This window comes from Sturnira hondurensis, unplaced genomic scaffold (assembly GCF_014824575.4).
Source record: "Sturnira hondurensis isolate 20B ecotype Veracruz unplaced genomic scaffold, ASM1482457v3 Scaffold0000256, whole genome shotgun sequence".
NCBI classification, from domain to species: domain Eukaryota; kingdom Metazoa; phylum Chordata; class Mammalia; order Chiroptera; family Phyllostomidae; genus Sturnira; species Sturnira hondurensis.
This window is the reverse complement of record NW_028072887.1, coordinates 2,761,259-2,785,850: the sequence shown is the minus strand read 5'-3', so window position 1 is coordinate 2,785,850 and position 24,592 is coordinate 2,761,259. Positions and strand designations below refer to the sequence as shown.

Genomic DNA, 24,592 nt, shown 5'->3' with positions numbered 1-24,592 from the left:
TTCCCGGGAAGGATAATGAGGGTTGATTTGTTCAGGTAAATATTTACATGCACCTCCTGCTCTCTTATATAGAAATCTATTGAGAATTAAAATTCTAAATTAAAAAGGACATTTTATGGATTTTGATCATGGTTGCATAACAATGAACTGTACACTTAAAAATGGTTAAGATGGTAAATTTTACAGTATGTGCATTTTACCACAATTTTTTAAAAGAGACCTTTTACACCCAGGACCATTAAATTAGATACCAGCTGTCGGAAATTTCCTACAACCTCAGGCCCCTTCTTCCTGTACCTAGTGTTGGTTTTATCAAGTCTAACGATTCTGACTCCTTTCTGAGAAAGTGTGTTAGATGTCCCCTACCCAACAGTTGGCCCCCTCTCCTATGCTTGGGCACTACCGTACAACCTCCTTACTTAATTCTCTGGAGTCCCCACTGTTGCCCCATCTCCTGACAGGGTATAACTGATTACATAGCCAGCAGTTTCTCTCTGGACCTCCTGCATCCTGGCAATATTCCTATACTTACCCCCAAAGAGCTGCCCTCTCACAGGTCTGTCTCCGGATGCCCCTGGAATTCACCCAGACCTTATTCTGGCCTCTGCAGGCAGGTTCTGGGACAAAGCCACTTGCCTCTGCTTTCAACCCCGTGCCTCCTGGCTTTGATCCCACCACCTCCATCACCAAGAGAGATGGATTGCAGGGGGAACTCTTCATTTAAAGGCCAAGCTTATTAATGCCAAGCCCTCATTGCTGCAGCTTTGTAGAACCTCCATTTTTCCTGAAGCAGGTGGCTCAAAATGGACAAATCAGCATTGATCCCATCCCCATATCTGTGACTTTCCGGCTGGCCCATGCAGATGTTGTTGCTTTTGTTATCTACAAATAATGAGACAATCTCAACAAAGGTAGCGGATGCCTTCACAAGACATTGGAGTAATAGCGGCTAGGGTTTTAGTGCCTGCTCTACCCCAGGCACTGTGTGCCATACGGTAGGCTGGCGCCATATCTGAGACTCCATCAACCTGGCTAGCACTGTGTGACCCACCTTGGAGATCCACAGAGGCTCTACCCCACCCAAATTATGGGCCCATCCAAGCTGCTTGTCCAAAAAGAATGGCTGATCTTGGCTCCTAAATCCTATCAAACAAGCATCAGCTGGTTTCAGTGAGCCCTAACAGCAGCCAGATTAGAGGCACAGCTTGGCTTCATCTGGGAATCTCCAAGCCCAGCGTAAGTAGCAGCCATCTCAGATTGCTTTACAGCTCAGGCAGGGTGCCCCAGGCAAAACACAGGTGGGGCCTGACCTTGGCCTGTACCACCTGGGAAACTCCGGGGCCGATGCACCCAATAGACAGATACAGACCACATCAGAGAACCACCACCCTGGTCCTGCACAGCTGATCCTCCACAGAGGGCAGAGGTTGGTGGTCAGCAGTCACAGCCAGTCCTTGCAGCTGACTGGTCTGGGTAAATGTTTCCCATACACCTGCCAACAACAACCAAGGCTCAACTACAAGAGGAGGGTGTACTCAGCTCACACAAAAGTAGGCTGTGCCATTAGACCCTAGAGGATGCCGACTACATTAGGTCACACTACCAAGACACAGTCAAAGCAGCTCTACCTAATACATAGAAACAAACACAGGGAGGCTGCCAAAATGACGAGACAAAGAAACATGGCCCAAATGAAGGAACAGATCAAAACGCCAGAAAAACAGCTAAATGGAAATAAGCAATCTGTCAGATACAGAGTTTAAAACACTGTTTATAAGGATCCTCAAGGAACTTAGTGAGGACCTCAGCAGCATAAAAAAGGCCCAGTCAGAAATGAAGGATACACTAATTGAAATAAAGAACAATTTACATGGAAATAACAGTAGAATGAATGAAGCCGAGAATTGAATCAATGATTTGGAACATTAGGAAGCAAAAGAAAACCACGCAGAACAACAAGAAGAAAAAAGAATACAAAAAATGAAGATAGTATAAGCAGCCTCTGGAACAATTTTAAGAGGTCCAATATTCACCTCATAGGAGTGCCAGGAGACGAGAAAGAGCAAGAAATTGGAAATCTATCTGAAAAAGCAGTGAAAGAAAACTTCCTTAATCTGGTGAAGGAAATAGACATGCAAGTCCAAGAAGCTCAGAGAGTCCTAATTGTGAGGGATGCAAAGACACCCACTCCAAGACACATCATTATTAAAAGGCCAAAGCTTAAAGATAAAGAGAGACTCTTAAAAGCAAAAGAAAAGAAGTCAGTTATCAGAAGGTTGACGGGGAGAGAGGAGGGGGAGAATGAGTGAAAAAGTAAGGAGATTAAGAAGCACAAATAGGTAATTACAGAACAGCCACGGGGATGTAAAGTATAGGAAATAGAGTAGCCACAGAACCCATGTATGACCCACGTATGTGAACAATAATGGGGGGATTACCTGAGGGAGTAGGGGCACTGGGTGGAGGGGGGCAAAAAAAAAGATCAGGACAACTGTAATAGCATAATCAATGAGATATAATTAAATAAGTAAATAAATCTGCCTTCGGTCTTCTTCAAGGAATTCAACCAGAGCTGTTGCTTAGCTAGCGGGTGAGGCACGCGGACATTTGAGAACAGGGTTATGCAGCTGCAGCCCTCAGAGAGGCACCCAGCAGAACCCTGGCTCCTGGTCTGCTTGAGGATGTGGGTTACAGTTTCCCTTTTTACATCACGACATTCTCAAGGAGACCAGCTCCTACCAGTGTCTAGATAAAGAATGAACCCTCAGTTCATAGCCCACCAGCCAAAGAGTAAATCCTTCCCTGGATGAACATAGCAGCCACTTACTGCACCCCTGTACCAGTTCTTTATTCCTTTTGTTTCCTTGGGTAGGAATTAAATTCCAGATAGTGCACTTGACAGCTCAGAAGCAGCCCCAAAGGTTCAGGATGACCACTCTGATTATGCACTGGTGAGAAGTGAGCTGGAGATGGTCCCTCTCTGGGATCCTTGGTTCCATGCCTGGCAGCGTTTCCCACACAGCTGCCACACCCAGAACAGGGTGAGCAGCCAGGATCTCCCCAGGGAGAGGAGTTGCCCTGTGTCTGCAGGAATCTGAATCGTGCTGCCCACAGCTTTCTCCTGAAGTACCTACCCTCCCTCCTCCTCCCAGGTCCCCCCACACCCTCCTCCTAAAGGGGCCTCTTTCCATGGGCTGCAAGGGAAGAGGGTGAAGTCAGGACAGGGGGGAGCAGTCACCCTCACCCACTGCAGTTCTGCACTACCCCCACCCCCACCCCCAGGCTCCTGCCTGCCTCTCTGTGTGTCTCAGGGACCCTCAGCTGTTGCTCCCACCAATGTCCTGATGTCTAGGGCCAGAGGACTTTCTCAGGCCCAGCACAATGACGAAGAGCTGTGTCGCGCCCACATGTTCTGCAGGAGCTGCACGAGGGCCCCACAGCCACATATCAGAAGCGGCTCTGCTCGCCTGCTGAGCGGCATGGGCTCAGCAGACGGCTCCTCCAGCTCTCCCTTCCTGCGGGAGGTGGCACGGGCTGCCCCGCTGTGCACTGCTGTCTCAGGAAGGAGGACCTTTCAGAGCTCCCTTGGTAGTGTAGCTAGCTCTCCTGCCTTGACCCAGAGAAAGAACAAGGCTGAGTGAGTCGCTGCTCCAGGAACTACGGTCCTGGTCAAGTTACCTGGCTTTTCAGAACTTAAGGCACTTCATCTGTAAAGAAGGGACGTGGTTACAGGCGGCTGAGCGAAACTAAAGAATGTGCCTGGCTCCCTTTCCAGTAGCTGCTATTGGTTCCTCTCAGTGGCCTTTACCTGCTCAGAGGAGGAAAAAGTTAGCAAGGGAAAAATGATCAAACTCAACTTCCCCCAAAAAGGTAATTTAAAGTGAAGTCAAGCCTGGATATGTTTCCTTTGATATTGAAAGGCTGGACATGGGAGAAAAAATTATACCTGCTCCAATTTTAATGGAAACAGATCCTCTTATCTTTTTATTATGGAAAATGTCAAACATAGCCAAAGGTAGAGAGAAAAGTATAATGAAACTACCTAGAGCTTCAAAACCTATCAACGTGTGGTTGATCTGGTTTCTTCTCTACCTACCACCCCCTTCCAAAACCAGATTATTTAGAAGCAAACCCCAGACATCCATAGATATCATGAGGTGGTACCTGATTAAGTTCCCCGTGACACAGACCCCTGACGAGAGTGGACCGCCTTGTCCCTGATCCTAACACGGTGCCCTGTTGGAGGAGGTGCCTCGTCAGCCCAGGATGAAAACACAAACTGTCTGCTGAGGTCATGGGCCGTGTTACTGAGAAGTGTAGCTCTTTCTCCCGCAGAGTCTAGAGCCAGCTCCCTTTGTTAACTGAGATGGCTGCAGGTAATTTCCAAAACCAGATTGAGTATTCCTAGTTTCTCATCTGGAAATATTTGCCCCTGTTATCAGAAGGCTTATTCTAGGCAGTTTCGGTTCACCAGCTGGCCTTTATCTTTTTCAGACTGTAGAGCCGAAAGTGAAAGTTCTCATCTTCAGTCTGAAGCTCCGGGACTGCCCCTCCACCTGGAGTAGCCCCGCTGAGCTGCTCTTCAGCCTTTCTGAAGGTCAGTGGACCATCCCTGGACAGGGTTTGAGTGGCATCTGGCACACTGACTCGGGGGTAGCTGCCTTGAAAGTCTGGGCTTCCGGTAGAAGGAGGGACCCAAAAGGAGTTGGTCTGAGAGCCCATCCCAGATGGATTTAGTGTCCCTTGCCTTCCTATTGTCTGTCCCTCAACTCCCATTGACCCAAGAAAGATGACAGGTTCTGTTCAAGGATGCCAAGGATACCTTGGTTTTATGGAAATAAGATGTCAGGTGTAAGCATAGCAACTGCTCTTTGCCTCTCTGTCTCCTTCCATTACCCTCCCTTCAGGGTTTCTCATCTCTGCAGCCCTTAGCGGGGCTGCCTCTCTCCCCACAGCCAGCCTGCTCTGCTTATCCTTGTTCATTTCCCCATTACCTCAACATGCACTTGGCCCTGGTAGGTACCTGACCAACGGAGCACCTCCTCCATATCCAATTCTTTTAGACGGAATCTGATTGGTTGCTGTGGTTCAGGAGATTGCTCCTGGTCCAATGAGGTCAAGGGAAAGGTAGGGTCTATTAAGGCATCAGGGGCTGAGGGTTACTAGACACTCTGCAGGAAGAGGCCAAGGGGTGCAATTCCGGTGTCATGACATTCAGTCCAGTCACCCTGAAAGGTCAGAGTATGGGACAGGTTACTTGTAACCAGTGCTGAGCTGGTTTCACAGACTTCATGAAACTTGTCCATAGATGCCACTTAATAACTCCTACCCTAACTCACCTTTTGTAGCATAACAACTTCTGTTCTGAAATTCCATCCCTTTCTAAAGGTTGGAGTGGTTGATTTTATGTTTAATGTATAGTTTACTATAATTTTTTTTAAAAATCCACCCTTCTGATATTTGACTTCTTCTAAATGAATTGCTCTGTGTGTGGCCCCCAGACCAGCAGCAGCAGCAGCACCGCCCGGGCCTCAGCTTTCTCAAGCCCCCTCAGATCAGAAACTGATCCAAAACTCTGGAGTGGGCCCAGCCGTCTGTGCTTAATAAGCCCCGCAGCTGGCGCTGGTGCACACGGTTTGAGAACCACTGTTCTAAGTTATAAGAAGGTAGAAACTGCTTCTGATTTCCTTAAATGCTTAGCCCACAGAGTTTTCCAGAGGGACTTAGAGCCATTGCTTGGAGGTGAGGAGTTTTGTATAAGGTGAGGAAAACTATTGATTGCAATCATGTACATTGTTTGTTGGGCTCCAGGTAGAGTTAATTAAATGTCTTCTCTTACAGCCATCAATAAAGAGCAAGTGTTCACCATTGGGTTTGATGTTAATATATTCTTGAACTGTTCATCAGATTCCAAGAAAAGGTAAGATTAGATTTCTGTTCATTACCAATAACTGATATTTGCAAAATACTCCGCTGCTCTCTCACATGTATAATCTCAGGAGACGGCCTCCCAGGCCAGCGAGTTCATCGAGACTTTCTAGAGAAGAGAGAGGAAGGCTCAGAGGGAACAGCAGGGAGAACCCATTTCTCCTGAGTCTTACCGTGGGCCCAACATGGTTCTGGCATTCTCACCTGTCATTCAGCCCCCTTGCAGTTCACATACCTGGCAGAGCTGGGAATGAACCCCTGCCTTCTAGTTTAAGAACCTGTGAGTTTGTGGCAGAGCAAGCTGGGGTGGAGATAGATCTGACCATCCCACTGTGGCTGTATGATCTGAGTGAGTAGGGTGAGTCCTCTGCGCATGTTTGCTCATGCGCAGCGTGAAACACCTTCCTCTGAGGAGGCAGTGTAGATAGGAAAGCTGGCAGTTGCAGCGGCAGGAGCCTAACTCGGTGGTTGTTCTCAGGACAGAGATTTTTATTTACAGCGGGGTTGTAAATAACTTCTTAGCAAATGACTAAAGCACCAACATTTGTAAATGACATGCTTAAAAAGAAAGAGCGGATTGGAGGTTATCCCCATGAATACAGGACTCTTGCCCATTCATATCCCAGTGTGCTGCTTGAGTGAGCGAGAAAAGGACAATGTGAAAATCTGCACTGGGAGTTCCCCAGCACCCCCAGCACTGCGTGGGGGTCTGTCACACTTGAGAGCCCGGACACCCTGCGTGCAGGAGCGACAAAGGCCGGCAGAGGCAGCCAGTTGGCTCCCCAGACCTTCAGCTAAAGCTCACCTCATTGTTCACCTCAGCAAGGCTCCGTCCGAGGTCATAGACTTCAGTCGCCTGTTTGTACTTTTCCTCTCCCAGCCCTTGGCTGTCCTGCATTGTAGCCCCTTCTGTTATTTAATCCTGTCAGCTCAAATCCTGTCACTCCAAATCAGCATTCAGAGCCACAGGCCCTGAGCAGCTGCTACGTGCCAAGCTTTGTGCTGGGAGTGTGAACAGTGTGATGAGCAAATAGGTCAGAACTGCTCCCTGACCACACTTGGAGTCAGCTGAGGAGTTCTGGGCTATGTCTTTTCAGAAAGTTAAACTCAAGCGCTCATAATAAAAGGGGTACCTTGAGAGCTTAGTGATTATAAAATCACGAGATGATACCTGACACCAGTTCCAAGGTTCTCTAACCCCTTGATGGTAATTTGCCTGAAAGGAAGGTACCATTGGCTAACTTTCAACTGACCACTGTAAGGGTGTGGGGTACGGCGGGGTGGGGGTCCTCACCTGGGTCAGTGTTGATGGAGAGCCTGCTGGGTGCAGGGACAGGTGGAGGGGGCTCTCAGGAGGCCTAATTTTGTTTTCTCACTTGAGAATTTTAGACCTCAGAGGTGAGACAGAGAGCCCAGAAGTGACTCTCACACAAGACTGTGGCCTGAAAGACTGTGGCGCTTCTCCCCCAGAGGAGGGAGAAGAGTCTCATCTGAGATGTTCTGCGGTGGCTTGCAGTGGGGGAGGGGCGGCTGCAGCAGGACGGTGGAGGGGCTGGGCAGAGACTGAGCTTTGCGTGCTAAATCTCTTCCAAAGCTAGGCAAACCCGGGACTTCTGCTCCAAGGTTCACAGGGCAGGTTCTGTTTTATCCAGGGGCAATTTATCTATTTCCTCAAGACCACTTTTCACCCAGACGAGGACAGTCAGGGTCCAAGCACTGAGGCTGTGCCCCTGGATCGCCTCTGTCCCTGCTGTGCTCCAGAGTCACGCACACGTTTTGGAGAACTCACCACTGCAGGTCGTCCTTTCCCCTCTCCACTTTCCTAGCAAATGTGGACGATCCTTCATAAAACAGAAGGTGCTTAGGTGGGGAAGGCCCAGGCTTCCCTTCATGGGAGGGAGGTCCCTCGGCAGTGGCCCTGTCACTTCCACCAGTTCTTCTCTCTGGGCCAACCTAGGGTAAGTGTCATCCCCTACCCACCCCATTTCCCCCAGGCGCGTTCTCTCCAGAACAGACACGGGCGCGCCTGGACCCACCCTCCCTCAAAGCTGCCCTCTGCCGGCGGAACTGCTGTAGGACATGACTCATTGGTTGGGAAATCAGTTTAGAGGTTTGGTTTGAAACATTAAAAAACAAACATTTTCAAAAAAAGAACATTTTATGTATTTTATTTTAGATATATTTGTTTCTAAAATAAAGCATAACAAAATACATATGGACATCTATACATCCACACATATACATAGTGATACGTGTTTAAAAGCACAGACTCTGTGCTATACCATCTGCAAGCTATGTGATCAAGGAGAAGTTTTCATTAAAAAAACGTGGTATGAGTTCACTTACATAATAAAGTCTGGAGATGGACAGTGGATACAATCATCAGGATCCAGGTTCCTATCTCATGGCTTTGTCACCCTTAACGAGACGTCTGCTTCGTCGTCCACCCCGGACGCTTGTGCTGGGAACCCTTTGCTAACCAGTCCAAGGCAGAAAGGGGCCCTTCCTACAGGGCGTTTGTCCTCGAATGTGCCTCTGCAGTGTCTCCACGGGAGCCTTTACCATGGAAGGAGGCTGGGCTGCCGTCACGTTCTCCTCCAGGCAGCATGAAGAAGAAGGGAGCTTGCGGCCGGTGCTGATCTTTAACCCGGGCACATCGGCAGAGCTGTACATGTCGTTCAGTTACGGAAACATTTCTGCACCAGCCGGCAAAGAGCCTCTGGTCCCTGGTGCTAATTTACTCATTTCGTCAAGTCTCAGGTTCCTCTGTGGGATGAAGATAAATAATTACAGTACTTGTCTCATAAATTTACTATTAACATTAAATGAGATAATATACATACATTTATATATATATTTTATTGATTATACCATTACAGTTGTTCTATTCCCCCCCTTCATTCCCCTCCACCAGCATACCCCCTCCCCTACCATTCTCCCCCCCTTAGTTTATAACCACGTGTCTCAAGTTCTTCAGATTCTATATTTCCCCTACTATTCTTGCCCTCCCCCTGTCTATTTTCTACCTACCATCTATGCTATTTTCTGTGCCTTCTCCCCCCTTCTCCTCCTCCCACCCCCATTTCTAACCCTCCATGTGTTCTTCATTTCTATGGTTCCACTTCTGATCTAGCTGTCCTCTTGGTTTGCTTTTGTTTTAGGTGTGGTTGTTAATAACTGTGTGTTTGCTGTCCTTTCACTGTTCATATTTTTCATCTTCTTTTTCTTATATAAGTCCCTTTAGCATTTCATATAATAAGGGCTTGGTGATGATGAACTCCTTGAACTTGACCTTATCTGAGAAGCACTTTATCTGTCCTTCCATTCTAAATGAAAGTTTTGCTGGATAAAGCAATCTTGGCTGTAGGTCTTTGGATTTCATGACTTGGAATACTTCTTTCCAGCCCCTTCTTGCCTGTAAGATCTCTTTTGAGAAATCCGCTGACAGTCTGATGGGTACTCCTTTGTAGGTGACTGTCCCCTTATCTCTTGGTGCTTCTAGGATTCTGTCCTTCATTTTAACTTGACTAATGTAATTCTGATGTGCCTTGGTGTGTTCCTTCTTGGGTCCAACTTCTTTGGCACTCTCTGAGCTTCCTGGTTTCCTGGAAGTCTGTGTCCTTTGCCAGACTGGGGAAGTTCTCCTTTATTATTTGTTCAAATATGTTTTGCACTTGTGGCTGTTTCTTTCCCCCTTCTGGTACCCCTATGATTCAGATGTTGGAACGTTTAAAGATGTCCTGGAGGTTCCTAAGCCTCTCCTCATTTTGCTGAATTCTCATTTCTTTATTCTTTTCTGGTTGGATGTTTTGTTCTTCCTTCTGGTCCATTCCATTGATTTGAGTCCCAGTTTCCTTTCCATCACTATTGGTTTCCTGGACATCTCCCTTCATTTCAATTAGTTTAGCCTTCATATGTTCCTCTAATTTGTGACTATAATCAACCAGTTCTGTGAGCATCCTGATAAATAGTGTTTTAAATTGGGCTTTTGAGAGGCTGGCAATCTGTTGGTCACTTAGAGTTATTGGCTCTGGGGCTTTGAGTTCTTCTTGAGCCATCTTTTGGCCTATTCATGCCTGTTGCATATCAGGATTGGAGCCCTAGGTCTTCACCTGAGCAGGGCAACTCAGTCGCTGGGTTGTGACGCTGTATGTAGGGGCGGGGTCAGAGAGGAGCAATGGCTGTCCCATCTGCCGCCTCTGCTGCTGGCTCCGCCCTTCTTACTGGTCCGGTTGAACGGTTCATGGTTGTCGGACTTCCGTATAGTTCAATTTTCTGTTCTTTGGCTGTGTCTTTGTTTACTAAACTTTTGTTGTATATAAACTTGGTTGTGGGAAAAGGCACAATGTTTCCACCTATGCCTCCATCTTGGCGGAAGTCCTATACATTTTTATCACAGTAGCCAGCACAAGGCTCAGTAAATCGAAGTCAACATTATTCTTAGCTATGTTTTATAAGAGGAAGCAATTATAAGAGGAAAAAAGGACAGCATCAACCCCACGGCGGGACCCAGGGGAGAGCAGCGGTGCAGGCATGGAGCTCCCACTCCTGCCGCAGTGGAGCGATGATGACTCAGCTAAGAAGGGGTGATGGTAATAATTTCCCATCTGCCAGTCACTTCCTGCCTGTGACTCTGTAGATGTGGCTTTCCACTCAGTGTTTCTGGAATCTTAGTGATTAAACATGTCATTGTTCATCAGCCTGGGGGCATTTGTAACTCAGAGTCATTACTCACTATGTTCCTTTATGTCCCTTCAATCCCATAGCAGGTCTTGTTCTCTGACTGACAGCCTGACCCTTCAGGCTGCCGAGCAGCGGGACTTCAAGACTGTAGCGGGCTTCTCGCCACCCGGCCCTGCCTACCAGAGAGTCTGGGAAACATTTGCTAACCAGTCCAATGCAGAACGGGATGCTTTCCTGTGGGGTGTTTTTCCTGAAGGCTTCCTCTGGGGCGTCTCCACTGGAGCCTTTAACGTGGAAGGAGGCTGGGCCGAGGACGGAAGGGGGCCAAGTGTCTGGGACCAGCCTGGACTCCAGAAGGCTGCCAAGGGCCAAGCAACACCGGGAGTGGCCAGTGACAGTTACCACAAGGTGGACTCTGACGTCTCCCTGCTTCGTGGCATCCGGGCTCAGGTCTATAAGTTCTCCATCTCCTGGTCCCGCATCTTTCCCAATGGGCGTGGACGCAGCCCCAACCGTCAGGGTGTCGCCTACTACAACAAGTTGATCAACAGCCTGCTGGACTCGCACATCGAGCCCATGGCCACGCTCTTCCACTGGGACCTGCCCCAGGCCCTGCAGGATCAAGGAGGGTGGCAGAATGAGAGTGTGGCAGATGCCTTCCTGGACTATGCAGCTTTCTGCTTCTCCACCTTTGGGGACCGTGTGAAGCTGTGGGTGACCTTCCATGAGCCGTGGGTGATGAGCTACGCGGGTTATGGCACTGGCCAACATGCACCAGGCATCTCCGACCCAGGGGTGGCCTCCTTCAAGGTATTTTTCATCTTTGCAGCTCCTGCTCCTTGAAAGAGATGGGATATTTGGCTGAAAGAAAGTCATTTTATCTTCCCATCAGAAAGTGTTTACTTTTTGTTTTTTAAAGAAAATCAGAAGGGGGAGAGGAACCATAAATTGCCAATCACTTTATTTTGTCCAAATATCATGCTGGCCCTTTAAAAATAGTTACTACATCCCCAGAACAGCACTGATGGATGAGGAAATTGGGGCCCAGGAGGAGAAACAGCTTGGTTATGATGACATCACTAGTGGGTCAGTGTGAAGCCAAAATCTGAGCCCAAGTCTGCTTGACTCCAGAGCAAGTTTTCTATGTCATCCAGGACTCTTAGCTGCAAGTGGCAGAATTTAATTAAGCAGATAGGGAATTTATGAGTTCAGGAAACTGAAAAGTCTTGGTTTTACGTGATCAGAGTGGAGCTTGATGAGATCACAAACAATGTTGCCAGGACCCAGTTTTTCTTCTCTTGCTCCTCTCGTTGGCTTTTTCCTTGGGCTACCTGTTGGCCAGATGGCAGCAGCCCTGCTCGCCTATGTTAAGACCAGGGGGAGAGAAAGCTGGCCTCTGTCTGTCACCCCCAGCATATTCTCCCTGTGTCTCCTGGTCTCAGTGTGGGTCACATGTGCCCCCTGAACCAGTCACTGACCTACTCTAGGGGACTGTGGGGCCCTGACCCGTACAGGTCCCAGCTCTGTCCCTCAGCACGCTGGCTGAGAGGCAGGGAAGTAGGGGAGAGGGGACGGGTTGGCTTTCCAGAGAGCTGTCAGGGTGTCATTTCAACAACAAGGAGATGTGTATAATGAAGGTAAAATTAACATGGATTCTGTGGCTTCCTTCCATCATTTTCCTTTTCCTTCAAAATCTCCCAGAAAACCCACCAGTTTTCCCTGGCAACATTCTTCAGGATGGACTGTTAGTCTGGCTTTCCCCTGCCATACTTTGAGTTTTGTTCCAAAATAAAGACTTACTGTGCCCCAGGCTGGGTGTTAATGAGAACACACAGCCCGTGCCCCCGAGATGTTAACATGTTTTGGGGAAGATGATACTAACACATGTAAAGAACCTGGAGAATCAAAACATCCAATTAGAGTGAATGGAATAATGTGAATAAATGACTCAATAAAATGCCAAAACTACAGCACTTAAGATTTCCATTCTGCTCATGTTCAGCAAGTAAACACACAAGGAAGAGAGGCGCACGTCAGGAAAAGGAGGGTTTGAACCTTTCTGTTTATCTCCTTGTTGAGAAAGTCATACAGGCCTTTTCTCCTTAGGCTTCTTTTTTTAATTAAATTTTTTTCACGCCCTGGCTGGTGTAGCTCAGTGGATTGAGCATGAACTGAGAACCAAAGGGTCGTCAGTTCGATTCCCAGTCAGGGCATATGCCTGCGTTGCAGGCCATGTCCCCAGTAGGGGGTATGCTAGAGGCAACCACACATTGATGCTTCTCTCCCACTCTTTCTCCTTCCCTTCTCCTCTCTCTATAAATAAATAAATAAAATATTTAAAAAATTTCAAATACAATCAGCATTCAGTATTATATCAGTTTCAGGTATACAGCATAGTGGTTAGACATTTATATAACTTACAAGTGATCTCCCCAATGTCTACTACCCCCTTGGCATCATACATAGTTATTACAATATTATTCACTATATTCCCTATGCCATTCTTTGCATCCTCACGACTATTTTGTGGCTGCCAATTTGTACTTCTTTTTTAAAATGTTTTTAAATTTTTTCATTTATTGATTTTTTAGAGAGAGAGAGGAAGAGGGGGAGAGACCAGGGATTCAACCCACAACCTTGGCATACTGGGATGACGTTCTGCCCAACCAAGTTACCTGGCCAGAGCTAATTTGTGCTTTTTTTTTTTTAAGTAATGTAACTTTAAAAAATGTTGTTGATTATGCTATTACAGTTGTCCCAATTTTTCTCCCTTTGCACCTTTCACCCTGTACCCCCATTGCCTCCAGCTGCCCTCCCCTTAGTTCCTGTCCATGAGTCCTGCATATAAGTTCCTTGGCTGCTCCATTTCCTAGACTGTGTTTAACGTCCTTCTGTCTATTTTGTACCTACCAATTTGTACTGCTTAATCCCTACACCTTTTTCCCCATCCTCCCCCTTCCCCCTCCCAATGGATAACCCTCCAAATGATCTCCATATCTATGATTCTGATTCTGCTTGTTTGCTTAGTTTGTTTTTTAGATTCAGTTGTTGATAGTTGTGAATCTACTGCCATTTTAATGTTCATAGTTTTGATCTTTTCTTATATAACTCTCTTTAGCATTTCATATAATAATGCCTTGGTGATGATGAACTCCTTCAGCTTTATGTTGTCTGGGAAGCACTTTATCTGCCCTCCCATTCTAAATGATAGCTTTGCTAGATAGAGTCATCTGTGTTGTAGGTCCTTGCTTTTCAGCACTTTGAATACTTCTTGCCAGTCCGTTCTAGCCTGCAAATCAGCTAGACAGCTTTATGGGAACTTTTTCCCAGGTAACTACCTGCTTTTCTCTTTCTGCTTTTAAGATTCTCTCTTTATTTTTAACCTTTGGCATTTTAATTATGATGTGTCTTGGTGTAGTCCTCTTTGGGTCCAACTTGTTTGAAACTCTCTGTGCTTCCTGGACTTATATGCCTATTTCCTTCACCAAATTAAGGAATTTCTCCTTCATTATTTCTTCAAATAAGTTTTCAATTTCTTGTTCTTCCTCTTCTCCTTCTGGCAGCCCAATGATTCAGATTTTGCTGTGTTTAAAGATGTCCCAGAGGCTTCTTAGCCTATGCCTGTTGTTTTTTTAAATTATTTTTTCTTCCTGCTATTCTGATTGAATGCTTTTCCCCTTCTTATATTCAAATTATTGATTTGAGCCTTGACTTTATCCCCTCCATTGTTGATTCCCTGTAGATTTCTCTTTATTTCACTTAATGAAACCTTCATTCCTGCCTGGATCTTTTTTATGCTGTTGAAGTACCCAATGAGTTCCTTCAGCATCCTGATAAACAGTGTTTTGAACTCTGCATCTGATAGGTTGCTTATCTCCATTTCATTTAGTTCTTTTTCTGGAGGTTTTTTTTTTCCCATTGGGCCATATTTCTTTGTCTCCTCAATTTGGCAGCCTCCCTATGTTTGTTTCTGTGTATCAGGTAGAGCTTTCTTGACTCCTGGTCCTAGGAATGTGGCCATTGTAGAAAAGTGCACTTGTAAGCTGTGTGTGGTGGAGACTTATCACCAGCTCGGGGCAACACGTGTCGCCACTCTCTGGCTCTGTGTGGGGGAAGGCTCAGAGAGAGGACAATGCTGCTGCCTGGCCTCTGAAGTTTTGCCCAGGAGGAAGCTGTCTCCTGGCACTCGCCCAGTTGCCAGTCACTTCAGTTTCTCCCAATATGCCATGGGTGCCCTTCCTGCTGTTGCCCTGGTGCTGAAGCCCACAGATCATTAGTCTGCATAAGTCCTTAGTCTATCGCAGGCCCTTTAATGGCAGTCTCCTGAGAATCCCTGTTTCTTCTGCCACCCCAACCCCCACTGGATTTTACAGCCCAAAGTTATAGGGACTTATTTTCCTGGCACTGGAATCCTGGGCTGGGTGGTTCAGTGTGAGGCTGGCATCCCTTACTCCTGAGGTATTGCTCCTAATTTTTATTTACCACGTGGATGTGGAACCGTCTGTTCCATACCTCCACATCTCTGCCCCTCCTACGTGTCTGGATGAATGACTTCTTTAAATCCTTGGTTGTTGGACTTCCATACCGTTCAATTTTCTGACAGTTCTGGATGATATATGTTTTGTATCCTAGTTATAATTTTTGTTGTAGTTGTGTGAGGAGGTAAGGTATGTTTACCTATGCCTCCATCTTCACTGGAAGCCTGAAGTCAGTTGGTACTTCTTAATCTCTTCACTTTTTCCACCCAGACCCTCAATACCACTCCCACCTGGCAACCATTAGTTTCTTCTCTGTATCTACGAGTTTGTTTCTGTTTTGTTTTTTTAGATTCCACATATAAGTGAAATCATATGGTATTTGCCTTTGTCTGACAAATCATTCAGCATAATACCCTCTAGGTCCATCTACGTTGTTGCAAATGGTAGGATTTCGTTCTTTTTTTTTTATGGCCAAGTAATATTTTATTGTGTATGTGTGCCACATCCTGTTATCCAGTCATCTGTTGATGGACACTTGGGTTTTGTTTTCTTATCCATTCAGCGATCCTATGTCTTTTGATGGGAGCACTTAATTCACTTATAATTCACTTATATTGAAGGTAATTAATTATTGATAGATATGTAGCTATTACCATTTTATTATTCATATATTTTATCTTTTTTCTCCTTTTTAAACATAACATTTTTTGTAATACTGGTTTGGTGGTGATGAAATCCATTAGCTTTTTCTTTGTGACACTGTTTGTCTGTCCTTTGATTCTAAATGATGGCTTTGCTGGGTTCTCCTTAGGCTCCTTGTCCCTACAACATATTCCTGAGATTTTTCTGCAGAGACTTCACTGTGAAAACCCACTTCACTTTTCTACTTCAACCATTCTCTAACTCATTAGTTGAAACATTATAATTCCATTAAAGACAAATTTCAAAGAAAAGGTTTCTCTTCTGTGTCTTCCAGCTTTGGCTTCCATGCATTCATAGTGTAATCACAGTGTACACTTTATTTAGTATCAGTTTCTAAAAACAGACGTGGTTTTTTTTTTTTTTTTTTGCCCTGGCCTGGTAGCTCAGTTGACTAGAGAATTGTCCCAATATGCCAACGTTGTGGGTTCAATCCCCAGTCAGGGCACATATAAGCATCAACCAATTAAGTAAGTGGGAGAACAAATTGATGTTTTCTTCTCTATTTCTCTCTCTCAAATCAATAAATAAAAAATATTATTTTGTATTTTTTAAAGATTGTATTTATTTTTTTTAGAGAAAGGGGAAGAGAGGGAGAAAGAGAGAGAAACATCAATGGGTGGTTGCCTCTCATGCACCCCCCACTGGGGACCCAGCCCGCAACCCAGCATGTGTCCTGACTGGGAATCGAATCTGTGACCCTTTGGTTCACAGGCCCGTGCTCAATCCACTGAGCCAGGGCATAGACTTTATTTTTTTAGAGTACTTTCAGGTTCATAGCAAAATTGAATGGAAAGTACAAAGATTTCTCATATACCTGTTACCCCTATACGCGCATAGCCTCTCCCATAATCAACATGGCACATTTGTTAGAATCCAGGAACCTACACTGACAAATCATAATCACCCTAGTGACCATTTTTTACTTGACATGTTGCTATTAATTTTCCCTGTTATAACACTCACAATGACCGTTTCTGATGGTTGTCTAATATTCACTGAGCACCTTGCTGTCATTGACTAGTTTAGAAGAGAAGCATTCCCACCTTTCAGAAAAAAACACAGTTTCTGTTGGAGTTTGGGACATAGCGAAGCACTAACATTTGGGATGTGAGAAGCACTCAGGAGTTTCACTTCCTAGGCATCTTTTGATATAAAAGGCTTCGGAAGTGTTGTCATCTTAAGGGGATAAAAAAAAAGGAAAGGGAGCTGAGCAGTAGCGCGTTCTCTTCTCCGCTCCCAATTCCTGCTTGGTGCTTTGTGTGCACTATCTCACCTCCTCTGTGGATCCACAGTTACCTGCTTCTTGCAGACGAGGAAGCTGGAGTCGAAACACAAGATAGTTTGAGTTTAATGAGCAAGTTAGTGACAGAGTCGAGATTTAAACCTAGGCTTGTTATACTTCAGACACCCTGCTTTTGCTCGTTCTCTCAGGGTGCTCCACCAAGGAAAGCTGTTGATTCCTGTAAGATTGTCAGTTAAATCTACATAGAGATTCCTGGTCGTGGTGTTTCTTTCTAGATGTTATTAATAGAAAGAAGAGCAGGTAATCTAGAAGAATCGTGCCCTTCTTTGTGTGGTAACTAAAATGACATCCATTCCCCACTAGTTGTTGACTAATTAGTCAAATACTTACTGGAAACGGAGTCAGAATAACATGGTGGTGACAATACAGGCCTGGAACCAGACTGCTCCCATTTTTCCCTCTCCGGGTCTTGTTTCCCACATCTGTATAGCAGTACTAATAAATGGACTTGTCAGATAGGCTGTTGTGAGGATCACGTGAGAGAATTCATTAACAGTTGTTATTGTTAATACGACTGTTGAAGCTGTTGCTATTAACCTCTTGGTGGTGGTGTAGACGAGTTGACATTGTTGTCCACATTGGGGGCACTGGTGCTGGTGTTGCTGATGTCAGCGCTCTCTATACTGTTGACTTGACACTGTTAGCATCAGTCGTAACGTGATGATGTGCTTAACTTGTTGATGTTTTTGACATTCGTATTAACTTGTTGGTAATTTATGACAGTGTTGGCATTAGTGTTGATGTTGACATTTTCAGTGTTGCTGTTGTTATTGACTTGCTGATATTGTTGACACTGGTGTTAATTTGTTGACATTGTTGTTGACTTGCTCTTTGCCTCTTCTTTGTCACAAGGTGGCTCACTTGGTCCTCAAGGCTCATGCCAGAGCTTGGCACCTCTACAACAGCCACCATCGGGCACAGCAGCAGGGGCGTGTGGGCATTGTGCTGAACTCGGACTGGGCCGAACCCCTGTCCCCAGGGAGGCCTGCGGACCTAAGCGCTGCTGAACGCTTCCTGCACTTCATGCTGGGCTGGTTTGCACACCCCATCTTTGTGGATGGAGACTACCCAGCTGCCCTAAGAGCCCAGATTCAACAGATAAACAAGCAGTGCCGCAGTCCTGTGGCCCAGCTCCCTGAATTCACCAAAGCAGAGAAGCAGTTCCTGAAAGGCTCTGCTGATTTTCTGGGTCTGTCCCATTATACTTCTCGCCTAATCAGCAAGGCCCGGCAAGACACCTGCATCCCCAGCTATGATACCATTGGAGGCTTCTCACAGCATGTGGACCCTGCTTGGCCCCAGACTTCATCCCCTTGGATTCGAGTGGTACCCTGGGGTATAAGGAGGCTGCTGGGGTTTATATCCTTGGAATACACAAGAGGAAAAGTTCCGATCTACCTGGCTGGAAATGGCATGCCCACAGGGGAAAGTGGAGATCTCCTTGATGATTCCTTGAGAGTAGGCTACTTCAATCAGTACATCAATGAAGTACTCAAGGGTAAGAACAGTGCATATGCTGGTGACTCAAAGGTGGGCGGTACTTCTAGTCTTCACAGTTTTGTTTTCTGGGACAAAGACAGTCTACCAAGTAAATGACGCTAAAAAGTCATATTGGTAGTAAGAGCACAAGTCCTTCACATCAGCCTCCCAACACTCCCCCTCAAAGGCCTCAGGTCTTTCTTCACTCCTATATTATTAGTCCCTAGAATGCCTGCCTTCTCAGTTCTGCCCATTTGAGTCCTATTTACTCATCAAGCCTCATCATCTTTGAATGCACTTATTTAATAAATAAGTACTGGCTGCTTATTATGTGCCAGACATTGTGTAAGAGAGTAGGAGTACAATTGTGAATAAAAAATGTCTTTCCCCATTGGGTACCCACAGTCTACAGAGGGACGAGGGCAGCAAACTGTGACATGGGCTGATAACAGCCTCGCAGGTGTGAGAAGCCTGCAGATGGGACTCCAACCCCCTGAGTCTCCTCCACTGCCCCAGCCACACTGACCTTCATCTCCTTTAACGGGCTATGGAGGCTCTACAGTCATATCTACAGTCCCATTCTTACATAATGTACTGTTTCATATGTTTTTTTTTATTTCAAGTGAAAAAGAATGGTAAATAGGTTTCCTCTCATATGCCAGCCCTAATCAGCTGAGAGTGGCGTGCTTTCTGCCTAGAGGTCTATGCAGAGAAGAGGTCCATGTCAATGTCTTGTCTAGACTCAGAGAGAAAGAGTTGATAAGTGATACTTGCCCTGGGCACTGCAGTGAGGAATGAGACACAGCCCACTGAGGGGAGATCAGACACCCTCTCTTATTCTTCACTTGTACTCTTCTCAGCATCAAGCTTACAGTTCTATCATCTTCATAGTCTTGGAGTCCATTTAAGACATTACCTCAAGTGATCCTTGGCACAGCTGTAGGCAATCAGTAGGGACAGACACTTTCCTGCTGCCCTGAGATGATGTTAAATGATGTGCCCAAACATCCTGTGAGTGGAACTATAGGCTTTGCTATTTCTGGCTCAGACCTTCACCCCACCCTCTAACCTGTGAGGCCTTTATTCCTCTTTATGTTCCCAGAGCCTGGCACAGCCTGGAGACAATGTAAGTGCTTACTGAATTACTTATTGAATGAATGAGTAGGAACTTTTCCTACCTTTTATACAACTAATGTTTGTTGAGAGGCTGTGTGATCTGATAAAAACAAAGCTTAATACTTTGAGGACTCCCAGTTGGAGCCCACAGCCATTGCCTTATTTTACCTCTGGTTCTTGGTTGACTTGCTAGACTGTCTTTACTTTTTCATGGTTCTGGGGGTCCAGAGGTCTGAAATCAAGATATCAGTAAACGTGCTCTTCCTCCAAAGGCTCCAGGCAAGAATCCTTCCTTTCTTCTTTCAGCCTCTGTTGACATCCAGGCATTCCATGGCTAGTGGCTGCATCACTCTGATTTCCTCTATGTCTCTGTAAGGGTGCCAGTCACTGGGTTTAGGGCCTACGTAGTCAATCCAGGAGGATCTCATTCTGAGATTCTTAGCTTAATGATGTCTACAAAGGCCCTTTTTCCGAATAAGGTTATAGTCCCTGGTGCCAAGGGTTAGCTTAGACATATCTTTCTGGGGACTAGCATTCAACCCACTGAACCAGGGAATATATTTCTTTAGGCTTTATTTCTCTCTCTCTCTTTTTGATATGGACCATGTGATCATTTTTTGTTCAGTATTGCTAGACATAAACCAGGAAAAACAAAAGCACATTTTAAATATTAAATGACTTATGTATTATATATAAAACCAAGGGGTCCTGGTATTAGAAGATGGGGCGCATTCTCTCCATTACTCATTTTAGGACAAGGATGCTTCTTGGGATTGAGAGTTATGGCCATAGGTATGGCCTGATGTTTTGTGGGAGTCTTGTGGGTTTTCCTTATTCTTTCTGGGGAAGAAAAAGTGTTGATGTTTTTGGAGTAACCCAAGTCACCTCCAGAACTTTCATGTCCAAAGGAAGACCTTTCAAAAGCAAACAGAGTCTTTAAAACAATACTATTTTCATTTTCCCCCACAGCTGTCAAGGAGGACTCCGTGGATGTTAGATCTTACATTGCTCGTTCCTTCATCGACGGCTTCGAAGGGCCCTCTGGTTATAGCCAGAGGTTTGGGCTACACCACGTCAACTTCAATGACAGCAGCAAGCCAAGAACTCCCAGGAAATCTGCCTATTTTTTCACCAGCATCATTGAAAAGAATGGTTTCCTCACCAAAAGTGTAAAAAGACTGCCACCACCCAATACAGCAAATTTCCCCTCTAAAATCAGATCCTTCACTTTTCCATCTGAGGTGCCCTCCAAGGCTAAAGTAGTTTGGAAGAAGTTCTCCAACCAACCCAAGTTTGAAAGAGATCTGTTCTACCAGGGCACGTTTCGGGATGACTTTCTCTGGGGTGTGTCCTCATCGGCCTATCAGACTGAAGGAGCTTGGGATGCTGATGGCAAAGGCCCCAGCATCTGGGATAACTTTACCCACACACCAGGTAGCAATGTGACAGGCAATGCCACTGGAGACATAGCCTGTGACAGCTATAACCAGTTGAATGCCGATCTGAATATGCTTCGAGCTTTGAAGGTGAAGGCCTATCACTTCTCTATCTCCTGGTCTCGGATTTTCCCGACTGGGAGAAACACTTCCATCAACTGGCCTGGTGTTAATTATTACAACAGGCTGATTGATGGCTTGGTGGGAAGCAACATCTCCCCCATGGTGACGCTGTTCCACTGGGACCTGCCCCAGGCTCTCCAGGATGTTGGTGGCTGGGAGAATTCTTCCTTGATTGAGTTGTTTAACAGCTATGCAGACTTTTGTTTCCAGACCTTCGGTGACAGAGTCAAGTTCTGGATGACCTTTAATGAGCCCGCATACCAGGCATGGCTGGGTTATGGCTCAGGGGATTTTCCCCCAGGTGTGAAGGATCCAGGCTGGGCACCTTACAGGATTGGCCACGCAGTCATCAAAGCTCACGCCAGAGTCTATCACACTTATGATAAGAAATACAGACAAGAGCAGAAGGGGGTCATCTCTTTGAGTCTGAGTGCAGACTGGGCAGAGCCCAAGTCACCGCAGGTCCCAAGGGACGTGGAGGCGGCTGACCGAATGCTACAGTTCTCCCTGGGCTGGTTCGCCCACCCCATTTTCCGGAATGGAGACTATCCCGACGCCATGAAGTGGAAAGTGGGGAACAGGAGTGAACTCCAACACTTGGCCGCGTCCCGCCTGCCGAGTTTCACCGAGGAAGAGAAGAGGTATGTCAGGGGCACGGCCGATGTGTTCTGCCTCAGCACCTACTCCTCCAGAATTGTGCAGCATACGACACCCAGGTTACACCCACCCTCCTACAAAGATGACCAGGAGGTGATCGAGACGGAGGACCCTTCGTGGCCTGCCACAGCCGTGAACAGAACTGCTCCCTGGGGGTTGCGAAGGCTGCTCAACTGGATCAAAGAAGAGTACGGTGACATCCCCATTTACATCACCAAAAATGGGGTGGGGCTGACAAATCCAGAGGAGGAAGACACCAGTAGGGTGTTTTACCACAAAACCTACATCAATGAAGCTTTGAAAGGTATGTGAGTGTTCATGACCCCCTTACAAAACCTTCCAACTTCCATATGTCGTGTACCTGAAATAATTTGATAGAGTGAATTAAAAACATCATCAAGTCTCTCTCTTATGTGCTAACTCTATAATTCTCCCCCTTTCTGGAGTTACAGAGTCCTCTGGGAATCTGAAAAAGAGCTATGATCATCTCCCCAAGTGGACACAGTCCCCACAAGAATGTTCTCATGGGCCCATTCATGTGTCACTGAGCAATGACTGCATGACAGGTTCTAGTCTAAATGATGGGGAAACAGCAGTGAACAGAACAGATAACTTTCTGCTGATGGGCTCCGTGCAACCCCAGAGCAAGAAACTGCTCTCCAATTCACATTTGTGTTTAACCTCCAAAGTGGGCTGAGGCACTTAAAGGTAGAACTCATCCATTTACCCCAACAAAAGAGTTTGACTTTACTCATTAATACTCATTTGGGGAAAGCAGTGCTGACAAAAACAAAGACACAAGGTGATCTTGTCTAACAGGGCTACATTACCAGTGTGCATGAGATGATTTAGGACCGCTGTCTTGAGTTAAAGTACTTGCCGGCACTTCTCGGGGTCCTTGCCATCCTGGGGTAAAGCTCTTCTCTTTCCCTTTGGAATGTTCCCAGCCTACAGGCTCGATGGTGTAGACCTTCGAGGGTATGCCGCGTGGTCTCTGATGGACAACTTTGAGTGGCTGAATGGTTACACGGTCAAGTTTGGACTGCACCATGTTGACTTCAGTCATGCGAGCAGGCCTCGCACAGCCAGAGTCTCTGCCAGGTACTACACAGAGGTCATCACCAACAATGGCATGCCGCAGGCCCCAGAAGATGAGTTTCTCTATGGTCAGTTTCCCAAGGGCTTCATCTGGAGTGTGGCTTCCGCTGCATATCAGGTGAGTTCAGGGCAGTTCAGCAACATCTGTTGCATACCTACTATGTGCCAGGCTCTGGGCTCCATGCTGGGAAGGGCGGGCGTGAGCAGGGGAATTTCATAGACTGTGGGCGGGGAGTGCGGGATGCCATCTGGGGGATCTTGCAGGTCCTCTTCCTGGAGATGGGGGCTCGCAGGCAAGATGGGGCAGGGGAAGCCCGGGCAGAAACACTTAGCAAAGACATGCAAGTATGAAGGTTCTCTCCTTTATTTCTTACCTTGTCTCCTCCAGGTCAGCAGTTTACTCAGTGTGGCCATCACATGGGTTTCTCCGGCATCCTCACAACATCGTACCATTGCCTTACACATGCCACATGAAGCTCCCTGATACAGAAAATATGAGGGTTTTGGTTTTTTCCTCAAAAAAATAAAAGAGAAAAAGTGAAGAGGGACTTGCCCAGGCACAAGCTGTGGGCCACTGCTTTACTTCTTCTGCCTCATTCATTTCCTCTGACGCAGGAGTGGGGCCCTGTGTGCTCCGTGTGGCACTTGGGCAGGTCAGTGACAGGAGCTGAGTGCGCTCCTGAGCGCTCCACTGCCTCTGAGTGCGCTCTGCCCTTGGGTTTTTTCTAGATGACCAGAGTTGCCGAAAATATTTTTGAGATGTGTGAATGTGAGCTACCCAGATGAGCACACTACCAGGTTTCAGACCAAAGCCGGCCACATCCAGACATTTATTACCTAAACGAACAAAAACTGTTCATGCAGCCGATGGTGTGGACTGGAGGAAACCCAGTTCTTGGCCCTGTTAGGTGCCCTGGCCAACACTTTACGTGGAAGGTTCCCTTCAGGAAGTGGGAGATTTCAGAGACTGGGTTCTGTTACTCTTATTCCAGGCAAACAGGATTCTCCGTAGCAGGGTTTTCCCATGTGGCCTTACCAACATTCGGATGAGCAGTTCTCTGTCTTGGGCATTGTAGGAGGTTTAGCAGCATCCCTGGCCTCACCCACTGGATGCCAGTCTGTTTTATCCCCAGTTGTAGCAACAGGAAATGTCTCCAGACATCGATCAGTTCTCCTCAGGGACAAAATAACCACAGTCCCATGGGGTTACCTCTAGACATGGGAAGGGTAGGGGTTTTCTGGCTGAAGAATCTAGCAAGGGGCAGGCTGCGAGCCATCCACGCAAGGGCAGGGAGGGTCTTGAACACATTTTGGTCAACCCACGTCTCGAACGATGCAATCGGTGTCGGCGAGCCTCCGTTTCTATTCCTACGGCAGTCGGCAGGCACAATGCACGCCGTCTGGGATGCTGACTATGCATTCTAACTAGCGAGTGTGGGCTGTGAGTCCAGAACAGGGGAGAAGGGCCTACGGCGCAGGCCGTCTAAGTGGATGCCATCTGACTGTGTATTTTTTTTAAGACCTTTTATTTGGAACTCTCTTCAAACACAGAGAAAAGTTGCAAAACTCGTAGAGGACTCCCACATATG

At 46.5% G+C, this 24,592-nt stretch overlaps 1 protein-coding gene across 1 annotated transcript in view; it reads left to right on the top strand.

Moving 5' to 3' along the window:
* LCT (lactase) overlaps nucleotides 1-24,592 on the top strand; it is a 53,327-nt gene that overhangs the window by 13,434 nt on the left and 15,301 nt on the right. Inside the window, exons 4-9 of the mRNA XM_037028033.1 lie at nucleotides 4,495-4,597; nucleotides 5,842-5,920; nucleotides 10,695-11,421; nucleotides 17,947-18,592; nucleotides 20,659-22,209; nucleotides 22,853-23,121. Coding sequence (XP_036883928.1) covers nucleotides 4,495-4,597; nucleotides 5,842-5,920; nucleotides 10,695-11,421; nucleotides 17,947-18,592; nucleotides 20,659-22,209; nucleotides 22,853-23,121 — 3,375 coding nt within the window. The remainder of the gene's footprint in view (nucleotides 1-4,494; nucleotides 4,598-5,841; nucleotides 5,921-10,694; nucleotides 11,422-17,946; nucleotides 18,593-20,658; nucleotides 22,210-22,852; nucleotides 23,122-24,592) is intronic.